The sequence below is a fragment of the Fukomys damarensis genome, unplaced genomic scaffold (genome assembly GCF_012274545.1).
Source record: "Fukomys damarensis isolate Sample0158 unplaced genomic scaffold, DMR_v1.0_HiC HiC_scaffold_7, whole genome shotgun sequence".
Taxonomy (NCBI): domain Eukaryota; kingdom Metazoa; phylum Chordata; class Mammalia; order Rodentia; family Bathyergidae; genus Fukomys; species Fukomys damarensis.
The window spans coordinates 42,266,174-42,283,870 of NW_022900919.1; the positions used below are offsets into that span (position 1 = coordinate 42,266,174).

Genomic DNA, 17,697 nt, shown 5'->3' on the forward strand with positions numbered 1-17,697 from the left:
CCCTTCGAATATAGGGAATCTGGGATGAACTTCAGGGGTTTTACAATCCACCTAAATTTGTAATATCCTGTTGGTAATTTTAGGGGGAGGAATCATAGAATACATTAAATTCATCAAAGCATTTAGGACTCAAACAGGCTTCCATACAGGAGGTTAGAAATCCTGTTTAAGGTGACTCCTACAATGCTAGGAATTCTCTTTTATACTTCCTATATTTACCTTCCAAAAATTGGTCATGATGTAAGTGGGGTCCAGCCTTCTAAAATAACCCACAATTGCCCCTATTGCTTATGGATCCTGTGCGGGAAGAAGCCTGTGCTCATCCGCAGGCTACCAAGGCTGCCTCTAGTCCTTCATGGAGCCTAAACTTAGTCCCAAGAGAGAAGGAAATCTAAGAAGCTATTCAAACCATTTGATTATTCAGTACTCTGCCACAGCCTGGGCACAGTTGAGGCTGACTTCTGGCTTCAGTCAGAACTGCTCTCATGTTCTCCCCACTGACACTAGCTTTCAGAATACTGTCCATGCAGTGGCTTGCTTACTTTTCTGTTCTTTCTTACACAGCATTTCTCTGCCAACACCAAGACATTTGTCTTTCAGAATAATTCTTTTTTTTTCCTCATTGAGTTTATTGGTACATTTTAGGTATACAGTACAGTTACATTCATTGTTGGGATCTTATACCTTTACATGACAGGTCTTGGTTCTCATTTTTTCCCTTTATCCCTGCCCTCCTTTCACCCCTTCCTCCCTTCCCTATCAGAGTAATTCTCAACATTTTTGATGGTCAACAAATCAATCCATCTCAATGTTAATTAGGACTCTAGGTTCTTTGAGTAATGTTAGTTAACTTTTTGTCTTATTATTATTGGTACTTTAGGTATACAGTACAGTTTCATTCATTGTTGGGATCTTATACCTTTACATGACAGGTCTTGGTTCTCATTTTTTCCCTTTATCCCTGCCCTCCTTTCACCCCTTCCTCCCTTCCCTATCAGAGTAATTCTCAACATTTTTGATGGTCAACAAATCAATCCATCTCAATGTTAATTAGGACTCTAGGTTCTTTGAGTAATGTTAGTTAACTTTTTGTCTTATTATGGCTCAAACTAGTCAGAGCCACAGATTTTTTTTTTTTTTTTTTTTTTTTTTTTTTTATCTCACTATGTAGTTGAGACTGACCTGGAACTCACTATGTAGCCAAGGTTGGTCTCGAACTTACAGCGATCCTCCTGTCTCAGCCTTCTGAGTGCTGGGATTAAGGCGTGCGCGACCATGCCTGGCTCAGATTATTTTTTTTTAAATTCTAAGTTATATTTGAAACATGCTTGAAGTCAATACCCCATCTATTTTCATGATTATTTCAAGCGTCTCAATAAGTAAGTCTGCCTCACTTTCTCCCTCAGTCAACTTCCTGGAACACCTAATTCACCTGTATCCTTACCAGGCCTTTCACAGACGCTGCCATTCAGTGGGTTGATGCAGGTTGCAGCCTTCAACCCTCGAGTACTGGGTTCTGACAAGATTCCACAGAAGCCAGCATCGCTAGGCTCAGATGGCATCCACTGCAGTAGGCTATTTGTAAATGGAGACATATCTTCCCAGCACCAGTAGGACACATTGATCTTCCGAAGTCCAACCCATGGGGTTAAGGTGAGCTTGGACTACAGGCAGAACAGACACAACTGTGAAAATAACCAATGTCTTGAACAAAACAGGCTTCTAGATAAAATCCACTATGCTAGGTGATATCCCACAGATATAGGAAAACTTACTATTCCCCAAAAGCTCAGAGAAGATAATGTATGAAAATGTTCACAGAGAACAACGGCAAAGCAATAGTCAAGTTCTAAAATTTCTACATCCTATGACAAATGCTAAAGAAATGTTCAACCAAAACTTGGTTTAAATGCCCATTCATACATGAAATTATTTTACCAATATGTATGAAATAATGTAGATGCCTATCCTCAGATCATTACCCAAGCCTGTTTGGAGTCATGGCCAGTTTAGATGATTCAAGAGTCCCATCTTTAGCTGTAAAGTACTGTTTAGCACTTAAAATTTTCTTTCCCAGACTTAGCGAGGTATAATTGACAAAAAAAACTATATTATTTAGGTGTAGATGATTATCTGATATATGTGTACATTGGGAAATGATTCCCATAGTCAAACATCCATCATCTCACATATTTATTATTATGTACACACGTGGTGAAAACATTTAAAAACTACTTAGCAAATTTCAGTACTGCTGACTAAATTCTCCATAACGTAATTAGACCCCCCAGAACTTATTCATCTGTATCACTAATAGAACTTCGTACTTTATGGCCCACATCTCCCCATTTTCTATCCCATCCCTCAACCCTCTGGCAACCACCATTCTACTCTTTGCTTTTGTGCATTAAAATTTTTTTAGATTCTACACATATGTCAGATCATATAGTATTTGTCTTTTGTTCCTGGCTTATTTCACTTAGTGAAACATCATCCAGGTTCATTTGCATTGTTGCAATTGACAGGCTTTCCTTTGAAGGCTGAATAATATTCCATTATATCTATATATGTATATACCACATTTTCTTTCTCTATGCATCCATCTTGGCACTAAATTTTATAACCCCTGACATAGTCTGTCTCCTACTCTCCTGAATTTCTTCCTTACTGTAATTTTTAAACATTAAAAAAATCAAAGTATGAAGTTTTGCCCAGAAATGAAAGACATTTCTAATTTGGGCAGTTAAAAATAAAAATGTACAATGTCTTTCCATGTTTGAAGGGGAAATTACACATTGCCTGCTAAAAGATCTAAAAGAAAAGAAACACATCCCATAGGTGTTTTTAGTTGCAATGATGAGTGAGAATAATTTTCTTATATTTATTAGTAGTTTCTGTATTTCCTTTGAAATATTTTTTTTCCAGTACCAAGGATAGAACTAAGGACCTTGCTCTTGTGAGGCAGGCACAGCACCACTGAGCTAAATCCCTGGCCCTGAAATATGTATTTTTTTCACTAAGTTTATTGCTACTTTTTAGGTTATACAGTACAGTTGCAGTCATCATTGAGATCTTGTACCTTTACACGATGTATCTTGGTTCTTATTTTTTCTCCATTCCCTTCATCCCTTCATCCTCCCTTCATCCCCTCCATCCCTCTCTATTTAGAAAGACTTTGTTTCCATTTTTTCCTTTTCTTGTATTTTTTCTTTTCCCTTCTTTCCTTTCCCCTACCCTTCCCACACCCCCTACTCCTTTAGCCTTCTTCTATTTCACATTATCAATTATACAATTTGAAACTTATTTACACTTTTAGCTTTTTACACCAGAGAAACAATTCAGTATTTATACATGTGTCCTATTTTCCCTGAGTATGGCCTCAGTATGCATCCATTTAGCTATAAATGACTCAAATATGTATTATTTTTAAAAGGTCATTAAAATTAATATTTTTTAAAAAGTCCTTTGATAATTTCTTTGATCTCCTCTTGAAGCCCAACTATCACAATTCCTTCCCATTTACCCTGCAGCCACACACACAGACACACACACACACACACACACACACACACACACACACACACACACACCCCCTCTGCAGCTCTTCTCAGCCTCTCTACTCAATCTCTCCATCTTGCACTTGAGGGTACTAATACTCAGGAGGCCTGGCCCACTTTTCCTTTCCAATTCACTTCTTCCTGCCTTCAGGATTATCTGTTCCCAGGTCTACTAGCCACTCTCTTCCCTTAAAGCCAGGCTAGGTACCCTTTCTTGTTTTTCAATACATACTTGGGCTAGACAGACTGCCACATCTAGAGTTAAAGCTGTGTAAGCACATTATACTTTAGTTGTCTCATCTGTTAGTCTTATCACAAGACTTGAGTTTCTACTTTTTAAAAGTGACACAACAGAGCAAACTACCCAGGGCCTGTTAAGGTCAGGAAGTCTGAAGGACAGAGAAAGCAGAGGTACACCTGTGGCTAGCAGGGGCAGTCAAACATTTCTAACCAGGAAGTCTTTCAGAAAAGTAAACCTGTGTCACTGGAAGAGATCCCAGCATAATGGGCAAAGCTGTGAGCCTGACATTCATTTCCTGAGGGAGTGAATAACCACGGCTAAGGTCAGCTGATTGCCAAATACAGAATGCTGGGACAGCCCACATTTGGGGGTGAGAAGAGAAACAACAGTCTCTGATGGAGACTTGAAAAAGTGTGGGAAGGGTAGGGGAAAGGAAACAAGGGAAAAGAAAAAATATGAGAAAAGGAAAAATGGAAACAAAGTCTTTGTAAATAGAGGAGGGTGGAGGGAGTAAAGGGAGGACGGGGGCATGGGGAAATATGAGAACCAAGATCTGTCATGTAAAGGTACAAGATCCCGATGATGAATGTAACTGTACTGTGTACTTAAAAAGTACCAACAAACTCCAGATTAAAAAAGAAACTTGAAAAAGCCACCAAAATATCATAAAATTCCAAACATAGACCTGATATCCCCTAAGGCAAGCACACTAAGAATAGAAGAGCAATGTCTGAGTGTCCACAGCATGTCAACGTTACACTGGGAAAAAAGGATAAAAGTAAAATGCAGGATTACCTTCTAGCAGCCTCAGAATGGCCCTTTAGATGGTATACATAGGCTCATGTAGCCAGGACCCAGGCCACACTTCTGCATTGTCACATGAAGATGGCTCCACCCAAGAAAGTGTTGCCCTCCACTCCTCTGTGCTTGACATGAATATTTCTTCTAAATTTCTCTGTACTACAACCCACACTGCTAGAAGAGCTTCGTTACATAAACACATAGTTAACTAAAGGTAGGAACATAGTTCTTGGACTTTGAACTAAAAAGGACAATATGATATTATTAACTTGACTATACGTTACCCAAGAGCTCAAGAGTGGGGTGGTGGTGGTGGGAGCAGGAAGGGAGGGAACATGAACCTTTCCAAGCTCAGAAATCTTAAAAAAGAAGGTGTCCTCTTCTTTTGGGTTGGCTTGGTCTAAGAAAAGCCCAAATGCATTTCCTACTGGTAATCCTATTATGTGCTATAATAACACCTTAAATCTAAGGGATGCAAGTGGCTTAATCTAATGTAACTAATTAGCTGTGAGCTCTTTCACTACCCCCCTGCAGAATCTAGCAATAACAGGTATGAGATTATTTACTGAACTCACTAGAGACTGTGAATATATACATACATGTTACTATTTGTTCTACAGGTTATTCATCTATCTTATGATAGATATGACTATCAAAAACATACAAAATATTAAAAATTATAAGATAGAAAAGAGGCAGTAAAGGAAGACACTGAGTGTATTAGCATTTCCCCTCTGGCCAAGCATATCACAGGCTGACATCAGGCCCTCAGTAAAAGGTGAGTACTAGAAACTAAAGTTCTGAGGATGTTAACTCACCATGGTCTGTGATGCCTGCATCATTCGCAGCTGCTTAAGGACAAATTCCACCTTCTTCTGAGTTGTTAGAGAAGCCAAAAAGGCATTGTGATTTCTACAGGACAATTTAGCATTGTCATAATTCTCCTTGGCAGTAGTAATTTTCAAACATGAATTTCCAACCAAATGCCAGCCCATGCCACAAATGTTTTCTTATGCAAAGTAGAAAGAAAAAAAAAGTTTTAAGAATCATGAAACTACTATGTTACTATATTACTAGTTTAAATTACTGAATAGATAAATGATCCTTGTGATTTGAATTCCTGGTGTTTCATTAGGATGTGGTGAGGGCATAAGACACATTTCTAACTTCCAAATACAGGGCTGGAATTACGGACCCACATAAGAGGTACCCCTACATGACTTACCAGGCAGCGCAATGCACTCCTGATTCCGGGGCTCCCACTGGCAGTTCTGGTCAAGGGCACAACTTCGGCAACTGGTCTTCTTATTACAGTAGTACATGGGGTTATCCTTGGGGCAATTCTCATACTTGAAAATGGAGATCTAGAACACAACAGACAAAAGCTTTTGTCTTATATGTACACATAGAACTCACGGAGAAGACCAGTAAGATACTAAAGATAACAAAGTCTAACTGAGGAGCAAACAGCAAATAAAGAGATAGCTACATAAATCAGACGCAGATGAGGCAGCACTGTGGCAGAAGCACTGCAGTGGAATGTTCTGGTCAAGGACATGCCTTTACCTGGCAAGGTAGCAGCCCACTCTTTAAAATTGTCATGCCTTGATATTCTGAGATTGGTCAAGCTCCAGCAGTGGGGTGATGCAGCACCTGCCCACATCTGAGTAGATCTCTTCTCGATATCCACCACACCCACTGTCAGTATTAAGGCTCAGCTGCCTCTCAATAAGCTAGCCCTGTGTCCGAGTGCAGTGTGGAGGTCTGGCCTACACTCCAGCTCTGCTGCTCACCTGAGCATCACCAGGTGGGTACAATCACTATTGGTCAGAGAAGAGCCACCTTGATGTCCTGGTTTGACCTGTACCATGGTGCAGGAGATATGCCTGCCTGGTTGCTGGAGGAGGCAGTGACTCAGACAGGTGTGCACACTGCCTTTTGGCCTGGGAGGACAGCATTTTGTATTTGCTCCACTAATGCAGCTTAGAACCATGCCCCAGATAATCCTGGCTAACTTTCACAACCTGGAAAATGTGGGGAAAAGTGCCATGTCTCACCTCCTCATCTATAAAATGAGAAAGTTAAACTTGTTGCTTTTCGAATGTTCCCCTAACAATCTAAACGTTTTCTATTTTATAAACTGCATTAAATTGGCCAAAAAAGAATCTTACCTCAAAAACCTAAATGTGGTAAGATAGGCCTGTAATCTCAGCTATTCAGGAGTAAGGCAGAAGGGTTGCAAATCTGAGGTCAGCTTGGGCAATTTAGTAAGACTCTGTCTCAAAACAAAGTAAGAACTAGGGGTGTGGTAGAGTGCTTGCCTAGCTGAGGCTGTGGGTTTAATCTCCAATAGTGCAAATATTTAAAAATAGGCTGATAAAACATGTGTGTGCATGTGTGTGCTTGTTATGCTGACCAAGATACAAATATGACAAGGATATTTGGCAAAACCTATCATCTCCATAAGTCAATGTGGGCCACTGTACATCTGCCTCAAACCCTAACTTTCTCCTGAAACCTCACACAGGCAGAATGAGCTCACCATTGCAAGCCTCATACCCAGCAGCTGGTACTTGGCCCCAGCCAAGCCCAGGGGCAACAGTCCTTACACAACACTACTACCTCCTTCTGTCACACTACACACACACCCTGTGGCTAGTGAGACCCTTGGAATCAGGATGCACAAAGCATCCTTCCCTAAAAGAAAGCTGAACGATAATAAAATCCAAATCCACTTCCCATTTAAAAACAATTCTGTCACATTTTTTGAAGAGAAGTGATGATAATGGGCATCCTTGTCTTGTTCCTGATTTTAACATGAAGGTTTTCAGTTTTTGGCCATTCAATATGATGTTGGCTGATGGTTTTTCATAGATAGCCTTTATTAAATTGAGGTATAGACCATCTATTCCAATTTTTTGCAGGGTTTTTATCATGAATGGGTGTTGAATTTTATCAAATGCTTTTTCTGCATCTATTGAGAGGATCATATGGTTTTTGTCCTTGACTTTGTTAATATAATGTATTACATTTATTGACTTTCGTATGTTGAACCACCCTTGCATCTCTGGAATAAATCCGACTTGGTCAGGATGGATGATCTTCCTAATAATCCTCTGTATTCTGTTTGCTAGTATCTTATTAAGGATTTTTACATCTATATTCATTAAGGAGATTGGTCTGTAGTTCTCCTTTTTAGTTGTATCTTTCCCTGGTTTGGGAATCAAAGTGATACTTGCTTCCAGGAATGAATTTGGAAGTATAGCTTCCCTTTCGATTTCATTGAAAAGTTTGAAGAGATGAAAATAAAGTGTTTGTAGATGGGGAAGGGAGGAAGGGGTGAAGGGAGGGCAGAGGTAAGGGGAAAAAATGAGAATCAAGACTTGTCATGTAGAGGTACAAGATCCCAACAATGAATGTAACTGTACTGTATCCCTAAAATGTACCAATAAACTCAATTAAAGCTGAAAAAAAACAAGAGAAAAAACCGAGAGGGATTTCATAAAGGTTGTATATGAAATTAATAAATTTGAAATTTAAAAAAAAATAAAAAAATAAAAACAATTCTGGGTCATAAAAAAAAAACCAAGAGAAAAAAACGAGAGGGATTTCATAAAGGTTGTATATGAAATTAATAAATTTGAAATTTAAAAAAAAATAAAAAAATAAAAACAATTCTGGGTCATTATGTTTGCCATATTATCCAATTTCTTCCTAAGCCCAAATGGAATTTTTCTATCCTTTACTTTATCCTTGAGAAACAGCACCTGACCTGGCCTTCTGTGCAGCTGTGGTTCCTAGGGACACAATGGTCATTGCACCAGTGGCAGTCGTTGGTGTTGGCTGTGCAGCTGTAGCAATCTGTATTTTGGTCACATTTGTCATGGTCCAGAGCTATAAAGAGAAGAAAAACTTATTAACTGTGACTGTTTCTGTTAAGAATAATATGATACAATTTAAATAATCATAATAATATAGTAGTTGGAAAGTAAAATGAAGAGTGAAACTGAAATGTATTGGGATGTTCAAGTTATGACAGAATTTAGAAATAAATATAAAGAAATACTGTTTTGTACAAAAGAATACAGAAAATGGAAAGCAAAGACAAGTAAATTTAACAACTATAGGATATAGTGAAAGTCTAGGTCTTTGAATACTTTTCTTCTGAAAGAAACTAGAGAATACACACTAGAAGTTTTCCAGGAGCCAAAGAAAGCAATACAGGAGACCATGCCATCCCTCCCAGTTACAAAAGCAAGATTAGTTTGGGCATAGGCAATAGAGTGCCAGAGATCCCCAAAGTAGATACTAGCTGAGTATTTTGTACATATAAATGTGAATTCAAGAGTGTAATCGCAGCTGAGTGTGGTGGCACGTGTAATTCCAATACTCTGGGAAGCTGATGCGGGAAGTTCAAGCCCAGCCTGGACAGATCAGTGATTTAGTGAAATCGTGTCTCAAATATACAGATACATTGTTATATACATATATCTATATCTATATAACATATATGATGTATATTTAGATATAGGATATATATTTTTATACATGATGTATATTTGTTATGGTTTGGGTCTAGATGTCTCCCCAAAGCCTCATATGGTCATAGGCTTGATCTAGTGTGTGTGAAGCTGGAATTGACTCATGATGCAATGCTAAGCTCAAGGGCACTAGGATGAAGGGTATGAGTGCTACCCGCCCTAAGTAGTCTGAATAAGATCAAAGGGGCAGAAAGATGCTGTTAAACTCCCTGGTCGCCTTTGCTACCTTGTACATTCCCTGCTGTTTCTCCTCTGTGATGTCTGTTTGCCACTCTTGTCTTACAGCCAGCTGACTACAGACTGCAACTTCTATGAACTGTAAGCCAAATAAACTCCTTCCCCTCTAACTTTGGATGTCAGGTATTTTGTCTCAGCAACGAGAGAAAACGAACACAATTTATGTATGTTTATTTATAATATATACTTATATGCATTTGCATGTCTCATATTCATGATATATATTTCTATATATCAGATATATTTCATATAATATAGTCTATAGAATATATTGTATGTTATAGATTATACATTTCATATACTGTATGTATGTATATATAAATAAAGTGCTGGCGATGTAGCTTAAAGGCTTTGGGTTCACTTTCCAGTACCACAAAAAGAAAAAAAAAAAAACGCAAGTCTCAGAACTTACGGACTGCTACAGACCTGATGGTACTTTCTTTTGACCTCAGAAAAGAGAAACTGGACAACCATGCTGCCTCATCTGTTGAACCATCTTATGGGTATGGTGGAGTCCAGTAACAAAAAAAGCAAAGGCCCTCTAGGTTGTTCTTCCTACTCTGGTCATCATTGAAAGGATTAGGCCCGTCCAGAGATTGAACAAAACACTGACTCAACATCCAAGATGAGATGAGTTCATACTGAACCATTTAGGATAAATTATTTCCAATATACTTGAACATTTAATTTGAACTTTTAACATTTTGATTAAAAACTAATTATTCCTCTTATGGAGACAGTAACTAATCCTACCAGTTTCCAGTAATCTCTGTTCTTCATCAATGAACCTGGGAAGGCTATCTAGTCCTTACTGAGGACTTATGCTCCTGCACAACTTCATCTGGAGCAACCCAGGGAAGTAAAATCTGGCTCTGTGAACTATAACTCTCATTTCTGCAACACTAATCCTATTAGGTAAGGAATTCCGTGAATATACTTTAATTGATGTGAACAAATATTTTGCAGAGATATTTTTCCTCCTTTGAAAGGACTATTTCTCACAGCTTAGTTCACTGTGTTGCTCCGTACTCTACGTCAGAGAAAAAGGGCAAAGAGCTAAGTATGAACAAAGGATACTTGAAAGAAGGAAGGATGAAGAAAGCTTGGGAAACCTGGGGAAAGGTTTTAAAAGTGGGGATCACTGCTCATCTTCAGCAACTTTGTCTCCCTATCACTGTTGTAACCAATTACAAGAGCTGGAAAATACGTTGTGAGATGAGTCTATCTCTACCCACCAGAACAATTTACCATAACGTGGTTTTTCTGGGTTGACCCTCCTAATCTCATCCTTAATGCTAGCTATTAGACACATGTAGTTTTTAACTAAAATTAAAATAAGAAAATGTAGTTCTTCTATCACATTAGCCACATTTCAGGTGTCTGACAGCCCCATGTGAGGCTGCTACCGTGATGGAAGAGCACAGCTACGTATCTTCATCATCAAAAAAAGTTCAGACCAAATGCAGCCACGTTCTGAAGCTGGGGTACAAAGCCTATAAAATCCCAAGGAAGTTTTGCCTCTATCACTTGCAAAGAGCTTCTAGGAGCCACACGGCATGTTTTTACCTATTGTTTATAAAACAAATTTCAAATACCCAAAAAAGCTTTGTGCAAGTATTACTAAATAATTATGGAAAGTGAAGGGAATAACGAAAGTGTACATGTGCTCAGTTCCTTCATCATTCAAATAAAACTGGATCCCTAATTAAATTCTAAGCAGGGAAAAACATACTTCTTTTGGAAAAACATTCTGATTTTAACTTTTTGGCTTGCTCTTCTGTTGCCAATTCCCAGGAGACACACTGAGATGTTTCCGCATCCCACATACACCGGATACCAGGTCCTGCTGCTACACAAGCAGCTTCACTCTGGTGTGTTTCACACTGTTCCGAGGTAAACATCAAGATGTCACTAAGGAGTAGACTGTTGAAACCACCAAACACATACATGGTGCTACAAGATAAAAAAGGGAGAGAAGGAATTTACTGAAAACTTAACAAATAAACACACGGTATACTTTTTATAGATAATCTTTGGCTACAATAAATTATTTTTCAGGATCTCAAAGATCATTATTATTCTTTTCCTTCCTAAATTCCACCCTTTCAGCCTGCCCTGTGATCACTCAGGATAGTTCCAACAGTCCACCTCCAAATGTGAATGTGGAAATACATAGTGAAGGTAGCATGTTAAATTAGTGGGAGAAAAATGGACTTTTCAATAAATGGTATCAAGATAACAAAACATTTAGAAAAAGATAAAATTGATTCAATTTCTCACTCTCTCTCTAAATATATATAATCAAATGAATCAGAGTACCTGAAAGTCATGTGATTTCTAGATAAGAATGAACTTCTTCATTATCTGAGAATAGAAAAATTACATCCACCTGACTTACAACCCAGAAGGTAGGAAAAATTTTAATATACAGAAGGTTTCAGCCAGTTGTTATTTTTAAAAATGCAAATGACCTTAAGCATATGAAGAGATATTCAATCATAAGAGAATAAAACCACATTGATGTAGCATTTCTCATCTATTACATTAGCAAATAAAAAAAATCTCACAAAAGTTGGACAGCATATGCATTGGTGACGCTACAGGGAAACACGCAAGCTGATACACTGTTGTTGAGCATGTAAAATAGTGCAAGTCCACAGCAGGGAATTTGGGAATTTCTTTAAAAACTATACACATTTACCTTTTGAACTTGTGATCATATTTCTAGAAATCTATCACAAAGACTCAATAATAGAAACACATAAAGGAGTATACATGAGGCTTTACATCATTAATGATAACAGCAAAAAACTCAAAGTATGTACTATCTGTTAAGGGAGGAAGGGGGGGGTCAAATACACAAACACACAATTCATTTTTCTTTATTAAAAATAAGAATCATATTTCTACTTAACCTGTCTTCTTAATATATGAACCCAGTAGTAATGAATACAACTAGGACGCAGATTATAGCACTTAAACTTCCCCACCACTTCCCTCAAACTACAACTTTTTAGAGAAAAGTCTAATTTCATGTGTTGGTCAAAACATGTTGATAATGAATCTATAAAATCTGGTCTAATCAGGGGCCGGGATTTAGCTCAGTTTGACCACACCTGCCTCAAGCATAAGGTTCTGCATTCAATCCCCAGTATCAAAAGACAAACAAATAAACAAAACCTGGTCATACCAGAAAGAAAAACAAGGATAATGTTAAAACACACACACACACACACACACACACACACACACACAAAACCCTCAAAAGCTACGATGCAAAGATATTCACTGGCTACCAATGGGAAACACTTAAAACTTAAAAAAGAATAAGAACTGCAAGGGACTGAAATACATACACTTGGATCTTTAAACCCATGAATTCATGTTATATGCCCCCTGACCCTGAGGAAGAGATTTCATCTATCGCCTGTAGACAATGAATCTAAGAAATCAGTTCATTATTTTGAACATTAGTAAATAAAGGAAAAGAATCAATCCTATGAAGTCATCTTGCCAAAAGCCTGAAATGAATCTGATTAAGTTGATCTGCAGGAAGTTTAAAAAAGAGACCAATATGCTACTCAAAAGCATGGAAATATAATCAAAATCTAGGGCTGGAGATACAGACCAGTGGTTGAGCACTTGCTTAGCATGTGTAAGACCCTGAATTCAATCCTCAGGACAGGGGTGGGAAGGCACTAGACTGTAAAAAATTCTACAGGATAATCAACACAGTCTCTAAGTAATAAAAGGAAATATGAGTGGGAAGCCTACTGATATAGAGAAACTTGAAAAATATTTCAACCAGTTGTGCTATATAGATTTCATTTGGATCCCAACTTGAACAAATTCAACTTTTAAAAAATTTATGAGACAACTGGGAAATTTAAATATTGAGTAGATACTATGTGATATTAAAGTATTATCAATTTTAAAAAGACTATACAGTGGTGATATTTTCAAAAGGGAGTTTTTACCTTTAATAAAAGATACTCAGGGATATGGATGTATCTCAGTGGTAGAACACCTGCCCTGCATGCAAGAGGCCCTGGGTTCAATTCCCACTACTGCATTAAAAAACAAAACACCAAAACACCCAAAACTTTGTAAAATCACATTATTTGCAAATTTCATATTTGTAAATTTGTCTACTTGATACAATTTATTTCTAACTCTAAAGTCAAACCTTGCAGGAGTTTTATGGTCACTTGCAAGCAAGTGCAGGCAGAATAGCAAAAAAATCTGAGTTGACAAAACATGCACAGTTCCAACTGAGGTCAAACAAAATGATGTTCTGACTTATTGTTTCAGCTCTCAGACTATAAGCAATTTTCCTTCTTATGATTTCCTTACTGGAATATTTTTTGCTGTATACTATGATTCTTTTGGGTACCGGGAATCAAACTCAGGACCTTGCGCTTGCCAGGCAGGTGCAGCACCACTTAGCTACATCCCCAGCCCCATGTACACTATGATTCTGATGTTTTAAAAATAGCCTCCATGTGATGCAATGTGCCTTATGGAGAAAATATGTGTTGGATAAACTTTGTTCAGTCGTGAGTTAAAGGGCTGTTGGTTTTTTTGTTGTTGTTGTTGCTGTTTTTTGTTTTTTGAGACAGGGTCTCACTATGTAGTTGAGTCTGACTTGGAACTCACTATGTAGCCCAGGCTAGTCTCAAACTTCCAGCAGTCCTCCTGCCTCAGTCTCCCGAGTACTGGGATTACAGACGTGCGCCACCACGCCCGGCTAAAGGGCTGTTGGTTATTAGCTCAACGTTAACAAATCAACAACATATATTAAATAAGATGTCTTTCAAAAGAAACACACATAAAACAACATTATGCACTGACTGCCTTATGAAAATATAATCAGAGGACTGGAGAAACCTAACCTTGTAGGTTGTCAAGAAGCAATAATTCAACATTCAGTAATTCAATATGTGTAGTGACTTTATAGAACATAACTACTGTGAATAATGAAAATCAACTGTAATCGGAAATGTCTACTCATGAAATCCTATTATGCTGGAAAACTGCTTCAAACTAATTTGGAGTGGGTCAGGGTAGCCAGCAGTTGATTGCTGAAGTTGAGTAATAGGCACATGCGTTTCATCATACTATCATCTCTACTTCTGCATATGCTTCAAATTTTTACAATAAAAAGTTTTAATATTTTTTGGAGGGAAAAGCATTTTGCTTAAATCTCTACTTGAAAGATATTACATTTCTAACTAATAATACACATGGGTCTATTTTCTCCTATATATTATGTCTTGAGTTTAATTTTTGTCTTTAAAGGTAAAAAATAATTTTTACATGACCATTTATACCATTGGTCTCTAAAAAATCCAAAGTCCAAATCATCCTATCCATTTATTTATTCATTCAAAAATATCTATTTAGCATCCATTATGTACAAAATACCTCTGGCTCCTGAACTTCAGCCTTGAGAATCAGTCAAAGCTCAGTTCCACCTCCTCACTGCCATAGTTGAATAAGCAAACTGTCAGAGGCTGAAGCAGCTTGGTTACCCTTTTTGAACTTAATTCATGTCTTAATTTTTGCCCAGTATTCTCTTATTATCATGCTAGGTCCTTGCTGTAGTCTTTTTAATTGTCTTTCAGTGGAAAAAGTGTCAGAAGTCAAAGTCCTCCTAAGGTTTAGGGTCCAGATTTTAAGGTTTTTAAATAGAATTTAGTACCCCTTCAAAGGCATGGTAATCATAGTAGGCTTTAGTTGAACTTCATATCTTCCAGGAAGGCTAGATTTCACAGTGTGGAAGGCTGTATGTTTACATAAGCTTCAAGAATGCTCAGAAGTGGGCCGGGGATTTAGCTCAGTGGCACCCCACCTGCCTTGCAAGTGCAAGGTCCTAAATTCAATCCCCAGTTCCGCAAAAAAAAAAAAGGAACACTCAAGATAATGAAAAAGAGGGTCACAGCTATCTTACTCTGACCTGGCTGAATGCAAGGCCTTGAAAACACAAAAAGTAAAAGCTAAGACAGACTTTTAAACTTCTGAAACTTTGAATACATTCCTCAAATTGCAGACAGATTCATCAAGAAATAGTGAGATCATTACTGGATGAGGATATTTAAGCAAAACTACTTACTGGCTGAACACTAAGCTATACTAATCTAAGGGTAACCCCCATGAAGTCAGGGCTTAAAATAGAAAATGTCAATGAAGAGTTAGCAGTAGTGGCACACTGTGGGGAAAACAGAACCACAGAATTAGTCTTCAAGACCCTAAATAAACAGTAACAACCCCTATGGGTTCCACATATTGGACTTAGGAAACAAAGACTTCAAAGCAACTAATACATTTTGAAAAGGGGGGACTCTGTCTAAAGAATTAAAGGAAAGCACAGTATGAATGACACAACAGATAGGGAAACTTTGGGGGGGTACCAGGGATTAAACTCTAGTGAGAAACTTATTTTGTTTTTGGCACTGGGAATTGAGCTCAGGGCCTCACACTTGCCAGCTAGGTGCTATGTCACTTGACCTCCATCCCCAGCCTAAACTACATCTCCAGTAATTCAACAAATAGAGAATAACAATAAAGAGGCATAAATTATAAATAATAAATGGAAATTCCAGAGTTGAAAATACTATTCAGAAAATGAAAAATTCTCTAGAACAACCCAACTTCAGATTAGAGTTGGCAGAGGGGGAAAAAATGAGAACATTAAGCCAGAACAATAGGGCAGGGGATGTAACTTAGTGGCACAGCAACTGCCTGACATACAAGGTCCTAGTTTCAATTACCAGCACAAGAAGAAAGAGAAAAGATTATATAATAATTACATAATCTGAAGAAAAGAAAGGAAAAAATACTGAAGAAAATGAATTGGGCTAGAGACCTGTGGGACATTGTGAAAAGCAAAACATATACACACACACACACACAACACACAAACACACACACACACACACACAGTGGGATTGCACAGGAGAAGAAAAAGCAGAAAACACATTAAAAGAAATAATCTTGCACAGAAGTAAACTAAACTCTGAAGAATGACTTGTACATGTGCTCAATACTTTCATTCTTTCTGGTAATATATTTTCAAGGATTTTTTTTCATCAATTTTGTTAACATTTAAAAAATCTATATGACATAATAATAACAACGATTTAAAGGGAAGAAAAGGTTTCTTACTACTTTTTAGTGATACTGTGATATATTAAGCATTAAAACAGAGCTAATGCTTTTTCCAGTTTTATCTTGGCTTTTCTAACAAGTTGAGATAACATTTAAATAGTCTAAATATATTTAGAACCAATATATATTATGTAAAGGTACAAATTCTCAATAATGAATGTCAGCATATTATATACCTAAAATGTACCAATAAAATTAATGAAAAAGATGGAGGAGGGGGGGAGGGGAGGGAAGGGGGAGGAGGAAGAAGAAGTAGTAGTAGTAGTAGATATAGAAGATGTAGTAGTAGTAGTAGTAGTAGTAGTAGTAGTAGTAGTAGTAGTAGTAGTAGTAGTAATGGCATAAAACTTCCCAAATTTGAAAAAAGAATTTCACATACAAATAAGTGAGGCATACAGAACTCCAAATAGCCATGACCAAAATAAATTCACACCAAGGCACTTAATAATCAAGAATCCAGAAATTCAACACAAGAACAGAATACTTTTAATTAATTTTATTGGTACATTTAATGTATACAATATGACATTCATTGTTGGAAATTTGTACCTTTACATAATCAACCTGGGTTCTTATTTTTTTCCCATTTCCCTGCCCTCCCTTCAACCCCTCCCTCCCTATCTTCAAAGACTTTGTTTCCATTATTTTTCATTTCTCATATTAATTCCATTCTTCTTTCCTTTCCCCTAACCCTCCATTTTCCCTTTCTCTTTGTCCCTTATTTCACAAGAACAGAATATTAAAAGCTGTTGGAGAAAAGAAACAAATCACCTATAAAGGAAAGCCTATCAGAATCACAGCAGACTTCTCAACACAAACCCTTAAGGCAAGAAGAGCCTGGAGTGAAGTATTTCAAGCCCTAAAAGAAAACAACTTCCAACCCAGATTAATGTACCCCACAAAGCTATCTTTCAAAATCAACGGAGAAATAAAATACTTCCATAACAAAGAACAACTGAAGAAATTCACAACCAATAAACCAGCTCTCAAAGTGTTCTGAGGGGCATTTTAGAAAGAGATAATGAAAATCACAATTCCAAGAACACCAATAGAAGAAAGCCACCAGGCAGGGCAAGCTATTAAACAGAGAGGCAAGACAGGGAACCAATAGCATAAAAATATGACAAGGATAACCCAAAACATATCAGTTATA

The 17,697-nt window shown here is 37.5% G+C and overlaps 1 protein-coding gene across 1 annotated transcript in view; it reads right to left on the minus strand.

The window, feature by feature from the left end:
* The window catches only part of Atrn (attractin), a 178,142-nt gene that overhangs the window by 55,931 nt on the left and 104,514 nt on the right, over window positions 1-17,697 (minus strand). Inside the window, exons 13-17 of the mRNA XM_010611054.2 lie at window positions 11,110-11,330; window positions 8,372-8,493; window positions 5,825-5,963; window positions 5,418-5,608; window positions 1,445-1,664 (exon numbers count right to left, since the gene is read on the minus strand). Coding sequence (XP_010609356.1) covers window positions 1,445-1,664; window positions 5,418-5,608; window positions 5,825-5,963; window positions 8,372-8,493; window positions 11,110-11,330 — 893 coding nt within the window. The remainder of the gene's footprint in view (window positions 1-1,444; window positions 1,665-5,417; window positions 5,609-5,824; window positions 5,964-8,371; window positions 8,494-11,109; window positions 11,331-17,697) is intronic.